Source organism: Crocodylus siamensis, chromosome 3 (assembly GCF_052110815.1).
Source record: "Crocodylus siamensis isolate JL-2025a chromosome 3, ASM5211081v1, whole genome shotgun sequence".
Lineage (NCBI taxonomy): Eukaryota > Metazoa > Chordata > Crocodylia > Crocodylidae > Crocodylus > Crocodylus siamensis.
The window spans coordinates 171,640,983-171,658,469 of NC_143397.1; the positions used below are offsets into that span (position 1 = coordinate 171,640,983).

The 17,487-nt window shown below is 42.6% G+C and overlaps 1 protein-coding gene across 1 annotated transcript in view; it reads right to left on the reverse strand.

The window, feature by feature from the left end:
* The window catches only part of EMILIN2 (elastin microfibril interfacer 2), a 62,657-nt gene extending 62,256 nt beyond the window's left edge, over nt 1–401 (reverse strand). The window contains exon 1 of the mRNA XM_090039748.1: nt 148–401. Within this exon, the coding sequence (XP_089895874.1) occupies nt 148–272 (125 nt within the window). The 5' untranslated portion in view covers nt 273–401. The remainder of the gene's footprint in view (nt 1–147) is intronic.
* Nucleotides 402–17,487: the final 17,086 nt, after the last annotated feature.

A 17,487-nucleotide genomic window follows, 5' to 3' on the forward strand; every position in this document is an offset into this window, starting at 1 on the left:
GACCTTGGCACCATCACCATCACCCCCCTCTCCCCACAGCCCTGTCACTCCCGGCTCCTCGCAGTCCTCCCGCCCTGCCCAGCCCAGCCCAGCTCAGCTGCGGCCAGCTGTGCAACCCCCCCACCCCCCAACGCAAGAGGCTCGTACTTGCCGCGGGCGCCCGGGCGCTGGTAGCCCAAGGGCGGGGTGGCCCCGCTGAGCCCCGCGCCCAGGGCCAGCAGCGCCAGCAGGCTCCAGCCCCGGGGTGCACAGGAGTCCCCGCGCAGCCTCATCCCCGCCGGCGGCGGGAAGGGCCGGCCCGGGCCGGGCCCCGCGGACGAGAGCGGACCGTCGCTCGCTCGCGGCCGCCGCGCGCTGCCCGGCCGCTGCTCCGGGGCCGCCTCGCTCCCGCGCTGACGCAAGCCTCCCCCACCCCGTCTCCGCCCTCCACAGCATTTCTCCCTCGCCCCCGCACCCTCCCCCCCGCGGTGCCGCCCTGCCCTGCCCTGCCCAGCTCAGCCCCCCCACATCCTGCCCCAGCTCTGCGGGAGGCAGCGGGGCGGGGGGGGGGCTCTCTTCTTGCTCAGGACGGGAGGGCTCGTCGGAAGATGACCAGGGAACATTGCTCTGCCGTGAGGCATGTGTTGTCCCAGACCACCCCGCCTTCGCTGCTGGTTGGCCCGCACCGCTGGCACCGGCCCCCTCAGGCGCATCCAGCAGGCGCGTGCGAGGCGGGAGCCTGGGCCACTTGGCTGCCATTGGGCCCCCCCGCCGCCTACTTTGACAAGTCAGCAAGTGCTCTAGGACCCAGGAGTGCTTTCCCAATCAGTGTTGGCTGGTAGCCAGTGGAGACATTGCCCAAGCTAAAACACACGATTTCTTCCAAATGTGGATTTCGTCCACGATAGACGGCCCCTTCACACTCCAGGAGACAGTCCCTTTAATCCTCTCACTTGGCCAGGATGCCCGTGACATCTGAAAATCCTCCCCGAGGGGTCTGTGGACCCTGATCAGTTCATGAAAAGGGTTATACACCATGTGGTTACTAGTGAGAGCAGGGGTCTGGACCAGAGGACCCTCTCCCCTATGTTCATTCATGCAGCCTGAAAAGAGAAGGCTGAGAGGGGACCTGGGAGCAGCTTACCGCTACATCAGGGGGGTAGGTCAAGAGCTCAGTGAACAACTATTCACCAGGGCACCCTTGGGGAAACTAGGAGTAATAGCCACAAACTCCTGGAAGACAGATTCAGGCTCAACATCAGGAAAACCTTCACAGGCAGGGTGTCCAGACTAGAATAAGCTCCCTCCAGAGGCAGTGCAATCACCTACCCTGGAAATATTCAAGAGGAGACTGGACAGTCACCTCCCTGGGGTCCCCTGACCCCAGGTGTCTTTCCTGCCTGGTGCAGGGGGCTGGACCCAATGATCTTCCAAAGTCCCTCCCAGCCCCTTACAATCTATGAATCTATGGGCCGACACACTGGTCAGGATTCCCTTCTGACTCAACACACTCCAATTACTAACAGCTTCAAAAGAATCGAGCTTGGAAATGTTACGGACAATCTCACTGCCTTTGCCACACTACTATACCCAATCATGACTCCCACTCCAAGACTTCTTTTGTACAGATTTTCTTTCAGCTTTTCTGGATTCAGACTCAGAGCAGCAACCTATCTAGTTCAGTAGTCTGTCTCCCAAAGTAGCATGTATCCGATGCTTCAGGAGGTGCAAGAGCCCATAAGTGGACAATTATGAAATAATCTCTGAAAACAAAAGATGGTTTTTGTACTCTTGCAAATCACAAGTTCATTTGCCTCCCTAAGCAAGAGGACTTTTATCCTGTCTAAAGTATGGTGTTTATTTAGTGAGCCTATCTATCATAACTGTGGATTCTGCCGTCTATAATATCACATAGGAACCTGCTAAGGTCCTCGGTGTCAATAATACTTTCTGACAGTGAGTGGTCACAGTACTTTGCATCCTCTTACATGCATCACAGCACACCGCTCACCTGAAAAGTATCGGTCTATGATTATCCTTTATATGTACAAAATACATTGTCATAATCAGTAAATAACTGCTAGGTCAGACATTCTGATTTATACCCAAATATACAATCAACATAGCAGAGCCTGTGACAGATATGTGTTAACACAGACTGAAGTAGGTTCTAAAATTCAATCCAGCTAATGCATCTTGACTAGATTACCTTTCTATGCAATGAAGTTGCACATGGAAATACTCACAGATGTTCATCAGATCTCTTTACGGTATTACTTGTAAGACTCCAGCATTTTTTCTTTTTTAAGCAATTTCTGTGGATCAAGGGCTGTCTTCTTGTTCCAGGTTGGTACAGTGTCTAGCATACTGAGTCCCAGCTTATGATTTAGATCTCAAGTATGGCTACAATACACCTATATACATCATATTATTTAACCAGTTCCTGAATTCCAGCTGCTAAGCTTATGTTCTATACTTGCCTGGCTGACAAAGGCACCAAACCTGCAAGAAAAGCTAGTATGAAAAACGGATGTTTATCATGCTTTGAACAAACTTCCTTTCAGCAGTAGTTTTATTTGAAAAATACAGCATGATTTCTGCCCACATCCCCAAAGAAAAATTTCTCCAGTTACATAGGCACTGGAAGACACCATCTGTGGTATTTAGTCCTTTCAGGAATACCTTTTCCGTTCAGATCTGTCACCAAGGCACTGCAAGCTGTTTGCAGAAGATGACACCTCATTGATTTTAGTAAGTGTTAAAGTTTAAATACTTGATTGAACCATCATTTACATTTGCAACATTACATTTTAACTGTATTCAGCTGTGCTAAACACAATTTCTTAGGAGTCTTTCCAGAGTGAGGCAAAGGAGTCCAACTCGGCCTGTAAAATGTAATAGCATAATAGTGAAAGCTTTTCCCCGCCCTTCCTTCACCAAGGAACTGCAGAAATAGACTCCCCTCTCAAAAGGATATGAGCAACATGGAAGGGAGTCTGATGTTCTACCACAAAGAGAAAGTCATCAAAAAAGAGAACTGAGGTAAATTCCTATCTGCTGAATGACTATACACTGCAAAAAAAATAATTAGATGATTTAAACCCAACTAAATAAGAAATACACAACATATTTTGCTCAAATTTACATCTTAGTTCAAGACAAAAAAGTAGATTCTACTTCTAACTTTGCTGTAAAATCATCCTTACAATTCAGAGTTTGAAAATGTGGTTATATGATTAAGCACAGAATGAAACCCAGCAGAAATGAGGGCAACCTTAACCCTTCACTTATTGACTTCCTTATTATTTTAAATGATTCAGTCAAGAGTTGCTTCAAACTTTCTTCAGGACTCCACCCTTAGAAAAACCTCCACATAATCAGGGAAAACATGTTAAAGAAAAAAAAAATCAGACATTTTCTGATACATCTATTCCTTTAGATTCTAGCCCAACTGGTTGTGTCTTCATAAATTCTGTGAAAGAAATGGGAAAGCTAACTCTTCCTGCGATGACTGGTTTATTAGATGGAAATGTGAAACTTTTTTCCAGTACTTACGCAATCACTTTGTGATTTGTTTCATTGAAAGATTAAATTGTGAACCAGCTGCAGCAAAACATAATCATTTAGAACTGTTCTCTCTCTCTCTCTCTCTCCCATTGGAATTGAGACACTGAAAATTTGAACCTGAACAAGAAACTAGGAGGTAACTTATTAGAAGCTTTAGGTGCCAGAGTATGATAGATCAAACAAGACAAAAACAGTTTTAAGATAACTTTCAATAAGAATATTTGAACTGAATTGAGATCAATGAATTTGGGAAGAGGCGTCAATTTGGGTTCAGTTCCAAAAATATTCTCAATAGGCCTATGAGATCAACTAATCCAACCGAATATACCTTTTCTGCTTCACAGATTTTGATACATGTTGGAAGCTGCATTCAAATTCTCTTTGCTCATGCATACAACATAAGATGACTTAGTTTTACTAAAGATTTTGGAGTGAATGACATATGTTCTTTATATATGATTACAGGGATCTATCTGATCATCTCCAGACTCTCAGGAATCCCCAAGATAGTTGATGGAATATCTCCCCCAACTTTTCCCTCACAATATGTAACCTGGAACGGGAGGCCTGCAAAAGGGCCTTTATGCCCTATCCCAGGCTAGAGCATTGTCAGTACCCCAGGTCCTAATAATAAATATCCCCTGAACAAAAAAATACATTATAATGTGATAGTCATTCTAAGCTGATAAAATCTAAGGATCATAAAAAAAATGTTTCCTTAAGTTTTTGCTCTAAATGCATTGAAAACAGTGTAATAACAACAACAAAAACTAAAGCAACCAAACCAAGAAAGAAAAAAGTATTTTGGTAATATTTATAATACAAGCATTCAGCAGCATGCTAGTACATCATGACAGAAGTGATGGGAAACTTATTAGAAACAAACATAAGACTTGTGCCAAAGTAAAGAACATTACTCAAAGTAGACAAAATAGTGAACAGCACATTCAATTAACAAACTGTTATTTATAACCCAATAATTAATCTTTATAATGATGTAATCATAGCCATAAAACTGCCGTTTTATATCTTTAATTTAATGTTTTACTACATGCAGATTATAGTAGACAGTGCCACATTACTACTGACATCTTTCATTCTAGTATAGGATAATCTTGTTCTATCTCCTGTTTTGGACAGGTAGATTATCTTACTTGTGCAATATTTATTTAGCAATGAGCTTCAGCTGCAAAATATGGAACTGATTCCAAGGTTCTGCAAAGTTCAAGAGTGTTCATACTTGACAATTTACCATAGGCTCACCTCACTAAAAGTCATTCAAAATTAACCAAAACACATATCAAGAAACTGGGAGGTAAGTAACAAATGTAACAGATACAATGAATATTGAGTTTTATAAAAATGTTAACTGTCTTTTCAAATTAAGACCAGATTCAAAGGAAGATACAGAAGTGTGTGAATTTTTCTTTTTTTATTAAAACAAGTTGCCTTGATTGACCATACTGATGAAGCATCTACCAAAGTTATATACATTTCATGACAAATAAGTAAGTAAATAAAATGGTGTGGTATACATCTACTGCTGCAGCTGAGGAATTCTAAACCCTTTATCTGGGCCCTGACCCTAGCCTGGAGCCCACATCTCTGTCTAATCTAAGTGCTATATATAGTAAGTTATCTGCTAATGGTGGTGTCATGTGGACTCCTTTAAACAGGCCCAGAAAGCCTGTAAGGCAAGGGTGGGGTCCGGACAGCTTCATCTTCTTGGTCTTTTCTGTTTGCCTTTTTCTGTTTACATATTTAAACCAGAAAAACATCTCTCAAAACTAGAGCAAGCATTGTTCATATATGAGGTAGAAATAAAATTGATGCACTGCATAGTCAAAGCTATTGAAGAACTATTTAAGAGAAAAAAAAGAAAAACTAGACCACAAAAAGTAATGGAAGAAATTGAAAGAGAAAGAAAACTGCTGTTCTAGAAAACTAGCCCAATTTGTACAAGACATCAAGTCCAGGGGGGAAGAGGCCCACTGTTATTCTGCATCTTGCATAGTCATCCGTGTCAGTCAAGGTAAAACAGAGCTACTCTGATCTAGGAGCACTTTACATCCACTTAGCATTGGTGTAAACAATTATTCAGGTTAAATAGAAACAATGATTCAAGTCCACAGTATCCTCCTGAGTAAGCTCTTGTACTTCTAATATTGCTCAAAGAGGTTGGAGAATTGAATTACATTTCCAAGACATGCATCTTTTCTTCAATTTTATTAGGAATTCCCTAGCTTACTGGATAAGTCCAGAGTCTACCTACAGAGATTGATGTCATATATCTTGATTTTAAAAAAGCCTTTGATCTGGTGTCCCATGATCATCTCACGGAAAAATTGGCCAACTGCGGCCTTGACTACATCACAGTCTGATGGCTGGGGAATTGGCTGTGAGGTCAGACCCAGAGAGTGGTAGTTGATGGAAGTAAATCATTGTGGTGTGCCGTGACCAGTGGGGTCCCCCAAGGCTCCGTATTTAAGAAAACAGGAAATCAGATAAAAAAAAGCCATCCAGTTGGGCTTAAGTAGGAAACAGAACTTTTGATAGCTGCTATGTTCTATCTGCAACTAAGGTTTGCCAGATCAAATTAATTTAAATAAAAGTTGGATTTCCCACCCCAAGGCTTCTACCAAAAACAAATTGTAAAATATAATGAAAACCAAAGACAAAGTCCAAATCTACAGGCACCTTTATCACAGGGTGAGAGTAGTTCAGTAATTTCAAAATGGCATAGCTCTTTAGCGCACATAGCTGTTTCCAAGCTCTGGTCTCAGTTGAATGCAGTGATGATACATACATGTGAGAGAGACCTGTTCTGGGTGTCTTGCTAGTTTTTAAAAACAGCACAAAAATGTTCACTTGAAAAAGCCAACAGGATACCTGGGGCAGGTGTTTCAAATGGATCTGTCCTGGCAAATACAGGCTATATGATTACCCTATATAGAGAGGACATTTCTATCTATCCTACTTGTTATAAAAGTGTCTGAATTGTTATATTGGGTCAGACCATGGCTTTCCCTAATCTGATAGCCTTTTTCTGATGTCAGAATAAGGAATAAAATGTCCCTGATGGTTTGTTATACAGTATTCAATTCCTAATTGCCACTCCAATGTTCTTTTTTCCCTTTAGTATTTCTGGATGAAAACCCAAGTTCTTGTATTCATATGGATGTAAATCTAACTTCTTTTAAAAAGTGCTATTGCTTATGATGGTGGTGAAAATCTTGACAGTACGAACCAGAAGAGCTACAACCTCTGAAGACAAATACAAAATCCAAAGAGGTTAAGAGGATTTGGCTCATGATTTTTCAGTATTTGTGGTAGACACTGCTGTTAATTATGATATTAATAATAATAATAATGATGGAAGCATTTGATGAAGTATGCTGTAGCCTACAAAAGCTCATGCCTATCTGAACAAGGTAGTCTATAAAGTGCCATTCTCCTCTGCTTTCTGCCTGGCTAACTATTTCTCTCTATAATAGTAGTGTTTACAACATGCCAATTACAGATATATATGATTCTTAAATTTTGAGGAAGCTTTAGTTTAATTTTAATAAATTGCTCACAAGTTTACCTAGTGCTTTGCTGAGAACCCTAAGATCTTATCTACATAAGAAAAAATGTACTAGCTTAATCAAACCTAAGATTTGAAACCAATGTAGTTAAACAAGGGTATGCTTCTGGGTAGACACACTGTCGCAGTTTAGACCAGATTTATTTTGGTTTAGCTTGAGGGAGCTAAGAATTAATTTAAGTCCCTCTTAAACCAAAACAATAATAGCCACAAAAAAGTCTGCACACCATTAACTAAATTGATTTTTAAGACAATTTAAACTACTCTCTTCTAAAGATAAAATCTAAACCCATAATTCTCAGTGTTCTTCTTATTTTCTTGAACAAATCACTTTCTGCAGATTAGTGACTTTCCAGACATGAGGAAGAATTTTTTTTTTTATGGACATATTTGATATATTTATCCATCTCAATTATTTCACATTCCAGATCAGACTGGAACCACTATAAAAGGTAAAGCCTAACTTTTGACAAAAGTGCACATTTTAAAAACTTCTAATGCTCTTCAACATGTTTTTTTAAAAACAACCCTCCCCCCCTTGAAAAATCCGTGAGTGAGAAACAGACAGCATTTAAACACTTGTTAGTAAAAACCCTCTGGCCTTATTATTTTATGCATCTACAGTCACAAAATGGCAGTTTCTAGGAAAGAGCTTATGGAGGCCAACTTCTTTCTTTATGAGAGTCTTGCTGCACATGCTATTTACCACACATTTTTTCTGAGATCATATTAAGTATTATTGTGATCCATTAAAAGTTAGAATGTGTTCTGACCACTCGCATGGTAATATTTGTCAATCTCAGCCAACTCAGAATAGAGCTGGAGCTGGTGGTGCCCACCCCTTCTTCCCTTGCAGCTCTGGCCCCTGAACACTGAACCTCTGCATCAGATGTTGGATCCCACAGGTGCCAGGAGGACTGTGAATTGCTCATATCATCTCCATGGAGTATTCAGATAGTGTTGATACTTAATAGGATCTGGAGATACTCCTCCAGCAAAAAGTCATAACTTTGCTATGATAAGTGCACTTAGTTCATGTTTTACTGCTTGAATGCATGGATGCAGTTAACACTTCGTAAGTATAACATGCAGCATACCCCTGACTCAGCCATGTGGATGCAGAGCAAATTTTTTTTGACTTCCACAGTTTCTCTTTGGTTTCAACGCCATTTTATATTGTAGAACATGCTGCTATTGTTTTTCTTGGAATTTTTTAAAAACATAATTACACAAGGTGTCCTCCTCCCCTCCCCCCCCCAAAAGAAGGGAAAGGGAAAAAAAACAAAACACTTTCTTCCCCAGGCTGCCCTTTTTAATTACTTTATTCAAATTGTAGCTTAAGGTTACATACCCTATAAAAGCCACTCTCAAAAAGCACTCATACTGTAGACTGCAGCCTTTTAGAACATGGTAGAATACCAGCTCAAATGTTTTCACCTGACATAATCATTGACACCAAGGCAAGAAAGATTTAGATTAACAGGAGCTAAAAATAATTCAGCCCCTAAAGTCCACATAGCAGACTATTTATTCTGGACAGGCATCCCTAGTACCATACATATATTTCCTTTTAACTAGTCCACCCATTCTGTCCCAAACCCCTCCTTTAATATCAGGAGCCATCATGAATACAATACCAATATGGATAGACTATGACATCCTTATGCATAAACAGTTCACTGAAATCTGTGGAACTACTCGTGTGGAGGTCAGGATAATCTGAACTGTAAGGAGGAGCACATTGTCCCAACCTCTAAGACCATTACAGTCAAAATCAGGCAACAAATGATATACTCTATGCTTTTCAGATGCACATGATATATTATAGGAAAACCCCTTCCTAGGACCAGTGATGGAGATCTCAGGTGATGTGTTGTATTCAGTTGTCAACCCGATTATTACTGAAAACCTTAGTGAATGAAGGTAGTTGTAAAAGAGACCTGAAGGAAGCAGAGGAGAAAGAGGATTAAATTCCAAAAAGTCACAAGGCAGCATGAAATTAGGTGCAATAATGAAAAATGTAGAAGGACAGAGAAGTGAACCCTTGAGAAGAAGGTATAGGGAGCAAGTAGATAGGAAGAAATGAGCACTGACAAGCAAGAATGGGCAGAATTGCATAGATGCCTTGCAGCAAAGGCTGGGAACTTCAGAACTGACATAGAAGGCAGGAGAAAGCCAGCAAAAGAATTACACCAGAAAGACAGCAAAGCAGAGAATGATGATTTTAGCAGCAACAATTGGTACAGGCTTGAAGACAGAGTGCAGACTGAACTGCAGCTCCCTGGTCTAACGATACAATAGATGTTAGCTGTTGGAGCAGGAGGGCAGGGAATCAAGTTCCAATTTGGAGCCAATATAGGAAGAGAAGCTGCATCTCAGCAGGCTTCTCCCCTAGCTCTGCCCCCGTTCTCCTAGCTGCAGTGCAGTCTCAGAATGGGAGGGGGAGAAGCCAGAGGAGGGAGGTCCATTCTGGGGAGAAGTGGCACAGGTGGAGTGGTGTCCCTACCTTGTGGGGGAGGGGAAGTGGGCAATCCACCCCTACCTCCAGCATAGCTGGGAAAACCCCAGAATGGACCCCCTCTCCTGCCTTCTCCCTCTTCCATCCTGAAACAGCACTGGGGGCTGGGGTATGCTGCAGCAGCTCAGCATCAGAGCAGACAGAAATTAATGAAAGTGCTCTGCTCTGGTGCACCTTCAACTGAACCCTCATACAATGAGAGTTACTTTGCTGTGGGATCAGAGTGCTTTGCAGCCATCTCTTCAGTTAGGGCATGGCTTTAGAGTGCTTTCAAGGGGCTGGTTGTGCAACAAATAATTTTTGTCTGCACCTTAAAAGGTGAGAAGCAAGGTGCAAGAAGTAAGCTTCTCCAGCTGACAGTGGGATGTCATTAAGAGTAGTGACTCTTCTTTTTAGGTATGCTAAATGTCTCTATGATAGGTGGCATAGATTTTTACTTTGCTTTTTTTTTTGTAGTAGTTTCTGTTGGTTACTAGATTTTTTTTGTAGTCACAGTTGCCGAGTGACAACTGGGGTTCTCTGTTTAATTCAGGTGGAAATATATACTATATTTTCCTTTTGGGTTTTTTTTTTTTAATACTACAAAGATGCTTCAGGGCTAGATTTTTTAAAATTAAAAATTATATGTTACTGCCATATGTTTGCATATTTTGCATCGCCTTGCACATTCTTGAAAATATTGTTTTTTGAAGTGATTTTCTTTCCATTCCCATTGTTTATGCAAGTACTTGTTACATCGTCCTTGGTTTCAGCTCTTGATGGATAGCTAATGTTTAAAAAGTAACAGTTAAATGCACACTAAAATGAAAATGTATATGTGAAGAAAAGAATGTTAGATGAACTACAGCAAAACCACAAAAATGGGTTTGCACATCCTTTGCACTATGAAGTGGGCAGATCGGGGGGGGGGGTGCATTGATTCACTTGCAGCCCCCTTTGATTCTTGCTCCACCCAAATTTTAAATCTAATTGCCTGGCAGTGACAGCAGCATTTCTAGTCAGGCAGTACTGAGAGAGTCAATGGACTTCATGGCTCATATTAATCTACCCCTGATCTCTTCTAAACTCTTCATGCTACACGTGTTAAGAACCCTCTCTTCTTTTTAATAGTCTCGATGTTTCAACAATCAAGCTAGCTTTTTTCTGCAATTCTGCTGGCTGCTAACTGCTGTTAGTAATGAAGCTGCTATTTCACAGACCTCCAGATTTTTTTTAACTCATTCCAATACAGTTATTTGATTTTGCTTCAACCTTAAATGCAGTACTAGTGTGCATTAGTAAAGATTCTAGTTTGTTTTCAACTGGAGAAAAAGATGTGTTGTTTCATATGTGATGGTAAACCTCAGCAATTGCACCAACTTTTTCAAAATTCTAGATTCTCCCATACATTTATGTGTACATATAAAATTATATTAGAACATTTTTTTTCCAATGATGCATGTTTTTAAATCATGTGAATATTTGCTAGACAGTTCCCATTCTCCCATATTAATTCCTTCAATAGGAAGTTCATTGGACTCTGAGGTATTTAACTACTGAACGTTCCTTTGAAAGCTGTAACCAAAATTTTAAAAAGAAATTCAGTTGAATAAAACTGAGCACAGCTATAGCCAATAGACTTAACATAGCAAAGGAATTTGTTTCTAATATAACAGTCAGTAAAGAAAAAAGCCTAAAGCATACAAAAGCTTTGGGGTTCTTTTTTGTTTTCTTATTTGTTCCCTGCATGTACTTCTGGTTACTGTTGCAGTTAGAGATGATTTGATTTTTTAAATATTTTTTACAGCATCAGTCAGCTACAGAATATGAGCTTGTAAATACCCATGGATTTTTGTGCAATGAAGAATGTATATAGGGGCTGAAGAAGTTGTGTGTGAAAAGGCAAAATTTATTATCCAAGAGGATTATCATCTGAACAGTAGCTCCAGTCTGGCATTGTGAAGAATCTGCAATGCATAGAAGTCTACTTTTACAAATCCTGACTCGGGAACGGGGCCCTATGTTTTTTATGTCAAAGCATTAAATGATCTGTGTGAGAAGGGAAGCAAAAGCTGACAGAGGCTTTCCCAGCTTCAATGGAGACTTTCCCAATTCCCCACAACAGGTGGGGATACTCCGGGATGAGAGACTCAGGCACACTGGTTCTGGAGCAGCCCAAGCCTCTGGATTGAGCAGAGAGGGGTGAGACCCAGGAGCAGAGCAGGCTGATAAACAAGCAGCTGAGCATACAGCCAAGTGAGAAACAGAGGGGTGAAAACCAGGAGAAGCACAGGCCAACAGGGGAGCAGCAGAGCAAGCAGTCGCAGGAAAGAGGCTGGGAAACGCCGCAGGAAGCTGGGGCTCAGAGCTGGGAAGCCGTACCTGGCTTGCAAAGGGAGAGGAGCCAGCTGCACGCCCCAGCAAAAGAGCAGCAGGGAAGAGCCCAGGGAAAAACCCTAAGAAAGGCTGCAGAGCCCCAGAGCAGGGAGGGGTGGAGCACCCGGCATGGCTGGAGCAGGTTGCATCAGGCCACAAAGGTACCCCTTGAGGAAGAGCAGAGAAGGGAGCTGTGAAGTGCCACCGGGTGAGGTAGTGAGGCCCTGTGGGGTTAGATTGGGTGATACCAGGGAACCCCATAGCCAAAAGGCCCCTGCAGAGGGGTGGAAGTTTTAAGGCTGAGCTGGGCCCCAAAGCAACTGGCCACACAGAGAGCTGGGTTGGGGTGGAAGGCTGGGGATCCAGTGAAGGGACCCTATTAAAGCTGGAAGGGCAGTGGGAGGCTGCCAAGCCCACAGTTTACAGCTTGTAGTGGGGAAGCACAGTCCCACATACATCTTAGCGGAAGCTGAACAGCCCAAGAAGAGCTGGCAGCCAGGAGGCCTCTCACTCCCTAACAGGAAGACAGTCAGGTGAGAAATAATTAGCCTCAAGACAGCATCTGTTCCAGCACTGGATGTAGTAAGGGTCAGGTAAAGTGGACGTTGGAGCCCCATGAAGGTGTGGGATCTCATGAGCCACTTGCAGGAACTGTCTCCATAGAAGAACATCAAGTCGTGGCAAGTGAGCAAGAACAAAGACCAGAACCTGCAAGTGGCACTACACAGAGTCTCACCCTGACACTGCAAGGGGGTAGGGTGCCAGTCAAGTGAGGATCTAAGCCCTACAATATGTACCAGTGACAATCTGGTACAAGCTACCACATATTTAGGGAAAGGGAGAACTGTATTGAGATAACCACATTACACTCGCAGTTAGGTTTGTTGCTCTTTTCTTTTAAAAAATGAGAATGAGCAAGTAGGCATCTCTACATGGCCTCAGTTAAAGATCTGTAATAGAAAAATCTCTCTCCCTAATTTAGTATCATTTCATTTGTGTACATAGGTACACAAAAGCATATGCAAAGCCTGTTTACCAGTTTCTCATAGTTTGTAGCTCTTTTAAAATATTTTTCTTTGCTGATTAAATGCCTTTAAAAGATCATAAGATACTGTCATGGAGCTGGGTCTTAGGGATGGCCGTGATCTCCCCTAGCGCCCCCTACCATGCCAAGTTCATCTCAAAGCACCCTTGTTCTTGCCTGCCATGTCTTGATCTTTTATATATATAAAAATAAAAGGGAGGCTGCCTCTTCTTCTTTGACACGGTTCTACTCCTGTGCATTAGCCCTGTTGCACTAATGGGTGTTCCTGTGCCCCTAGCCTTATGGGCTATGCGTGGCTCCAACCACCCCTTTACCACGCCCCAAGCCTCACTGATTTCCCGTACGTTGTTCGGTTTGTCTGGTTCTCTGTGCCCTCTCTGGTGCTCAGGCTCTCTGCAGCCCTTATCTCACAACTGCGCCCCACAGGCGCTCCGGCTTTCTGCCGTCTTGTCTCGCAACTGCGGCCCACAGGCGCCCTTCAATCGCTGCCCCCTCTGCCTGGGGCTCCTCACGCTGCCCCTCTGTTCTGGGGCCTCCCATTGCCCCCTTTGCTCTGGGGCGCGCCTCGCGCTGCCCCCTTTGCCCTGGGGTTACTACAGCCTTGGGGCCAGGCACGGCTACTGCCACCTGAGCCCCAACTCTCCTCCTTGGGATCTCGAACCCCTTTGCAGGGCTCAGGCAGCCTCAGACTTACCTGGCCTCCAATTCTCCACTCCCCTTCTCAGGGCTGGGGTCAGTGCACCCCAAATGCTGTGCCTTCTCTGGCACCGGGGTCCCCACACTACCATGGGTCTCCTATGAGGCCTCCTCCAACCCCTAATAACCTCACCCGGTCCTCCGGTTGTAAACAGTAAACCACCAACACAAACTGAAGCCCCTTGGCTATAACATAAACTAAGCCATCCGGCTATAACCACATTCAAGCCTGTCACAGGGTTTCTCCCTCTCTCACCCATAACAACTGCCCACGCATCCTGGTCTCTTCCCTTTCCTTGCTCCAGCAGAGCTCCCACCCCTATGGCTGCTGGCAGAGGACCCCCTGCCTGGCCTCAGCCTGGGTTTAAATATAGGTCAGACCCTGCCCCCTTCCAGTCAGCTGACTCACTGGTTCCCAGGGCAACCCGCAGCTGTGCTTCTTTATTACTAATGTGGCTGCCCTGGGAACCAGCAGCTGAGCTCCCCACTTCCTGCTAGGGCCCTCTGCCTAGCCGTTTCCACCCCAAGGAGCAGGGCACCTGCATGCTCTGCAACACACCTCCCCTCTTTATAGGAGCAGAGCACCAAGGTACTCTGCAACAGATACCATCAGTAAAAAGACAAGCAGTGCTTCCATCCTGTTATTAATAGCCTCTAGCTCAGCACCCACCTATTTATGTTGATATGGGTATCAACTGGGTTTACAACACAGAACATTTATGTACAGTATTATCTGTAAATGATCTATATTTGAACAAGGGCAATTCCAGCCCAGTAAACAACATTTCATCCCTCCTACCTGAAACTCAGCTGTTGGCTGATGTTATTTCCTTTCATTCTTTCAAACACCTCATGTCCTTCAACACACTTCCTGCAGCAGATATTGTACTGATATGCATTCTCATTAGGGACTAACTTCTCTTATCTTTATTCTGCTTTTCTGTTGTCGAAAGGAAATGTTCACAGTCAAAAAGAATTGGTCTTTTTCTTGCTTGGAATAGCTACAATGACAAGAATAATGGAAGATGCCAGTATTTTCTGTTAGAAGATAACTTGCAAACTGTAAAAACTGCAGACATATTTAGAACAGTGCACTGAAAGCAGTTGTACTGAAGACCTTAAAATGAATCTGCTAAATCATAGGACAACATGTTGTAGTGCTGAAATGAACTCCTGAAGCCATGAAGAATTTATGTATGGCAGCATGTTTTCAAGAATGAGCTAAATCATGGATTCAATTCAGGGTATCTGGCACTATTTATAATAGACTCTTTCACTTTTTTTGGAAGGTAGAATTTCGAAGTCCTTAAAGTGTTTTATTTATAATGTCTTTTAAGGCAGTTAATTTTTAAGCCAAACCTTGTTGAGATGATCTCAGTAAAGAATTTTAGTGCACACACTGCCATTGGTAAAGATGAAGCTTCTCTGTTAATTCCCTTCAATAATGTATAGAACAATATGGTAAGCATGCTATTGATACTGGATAAGAGACAGCATAGAAAAGTATGCCTTTATAGTACACATATAATGCTGTACTGCCCAGAGGCCCTAAACACCCCAAGTCAAAATCCTTGCTCAAAGACCTTACTGGACCTATCTTCACTCATAAGTTTTCCCCTTTTAAACATACCAACATGTAAAGCAGCAAATCCTGCCTACCATAAATTCATTTAATCTGAGATAGAAGGTGCTTAAACTGCGATTGCTTTCACTACCTTGGGGAGGGGATACCAGTCAAACTATATCGATACTAGACTTTAGAAGTGGTTGGGAACTTTTTATTGGAACAATTTTTCTCATGGAAACTGTAGTTTCCACAAAATTTTCATTGGGATTTTTTTTATTTGACAACATGAAAAATAGAAACATTTATCAGCTGCTTTGATCCAGAATATCCAGGATATTTCTGTTTTTGAACTAACAAAACATATTTTTTCATGGAATTTTTTCCTAACTCCCACTGCATAGAACATTTAGAAGTTTCAACTAGTCGTCTCAACTTCGAACAAAAACAAATGTTGAAATTTGAGCTGGGTGGGAAAAACCTTTGAGGCTTTTAAAAATGTTTTGTTCTGCACAGGGAGGAAACCAGGAACACAAAAAAAAAATAAAATTTTCTAACTGGCTGGAAAGGGAAAAAAAGAGACAGACACAGATCTTCTTCCAAATCAGAAATGCTAATAGTTTGGTAGTTAGAACATTCATTTGCAAAGTGCAAGATGCAAGTGCAAGATCCTGCGCTACCACTCTCCCATATCTGAAATGAATCATAGAAGTAGGGTCGGAAGGGACCTTGTAGATCTTCAAGTCCAAATACCATAACCAAGAGGTTACTACTTACTCTAGAATGGGTAGGTTTTTCAATCTTCCCTGTTTGAGTTATTCCATTTTATACAAATAATTATTCATTGGATTCCACACTTGTACCTCTCACATCTAAGGTAAGTCTCCTAATTGCTGAACTATACAGTTCCACTCTACCCCGGTGCAATGAATGTAAAATGGAAGAGCTCCATGCAAGCAGACACTTTCTCCAGAACAGCCAATAGTACACTTTCCTGGAATGTGGATAAACCACATTAAAACCCTAGCTCTGAGATCAGAGTTGTACAGGATAAGGATTTATATTGTGGTTTCGTTCATTTCAGGTGAAAATTACTATTTGTTATTCTAGTGGTTTCTTTCTTGCTTGCTTGAAGAGAAAGTTCAGCCTGGACCTGAGAAACCTCTCCTAATCAAAAACTGGTGTATTTTCACTGGCATTAACTGAAAACAAACTGAAGTAAGTGGCACAACATACAGTGCCACAAGATATCGGCTTCTGATATCTAAAAACTCAAAAGATGCTCCAAATCTGTTCAATGATTGAAATCACTATGTGGATGAATACAAATGAAGTCTGAGGTGAAGTCATCCTGACTTGCCCCTTGGTACCCAATAATACACACTCAAATATTAATGGTGAAAGCTTAGTATCATTGAAGTCAGTGGTAAAATTCCCAATGACTTTGGTGGGGCCAGAATTTCACCATTAAGCCCCTGGCACATGTTTACTGAATGGCATGGTAGGATCTGATAGGATCACAACTCCTGTCATCTTACACGTGCATGGCAGAATGTGTGATTTTGGGATCAGAGATCATATCCCAGGCATGCCATTACTACTTAATAGGGCTGGGGACACCAGGATCGTAATCCCATGCTCCCCCTACACTGGCAAGTTGGGCTGGGACTGACAATTAGATGATTGTTGGCTCCCACCAGGTCAGCCCTGAGTTTTGTGTGAGCTCCTGGACTGCCAAGGGTCAGGGCCACACAATTAACTAATTGGCAAAACCCTCACCTGACCATAGTGGCCAAGCTGCTGGGATCAGAAGCTCCCAGCAGAGGGCAGGGGGAGCTGAAGGGCTTCCCCGTGCTGGGGACTTTAAACCTGCCAGGATCCTCTGATTCTCTGTACCCAGCAGCTTGCAGGGAAAGCCCTTCAGCTCTTACCCTCACCCTCAGCCTTGGGCTCAGGTTAACCATTGGCCGATTGTTGGCCCAGCCACATATTAAAAATTTAAGGTGCCATACAAATGAGCCATAAACCTTGTCTACAGTGTTCTACCTTATATAGATGGCTTGTTTGCCATTTTATGGTGCCTTAAACCAGGTTAACATATAGCACCTCACGCATTTATGCCATGATTAACATGCAAATGTGATGGAAGGCCAAAGAACATGAAGAAAAGTGATGGA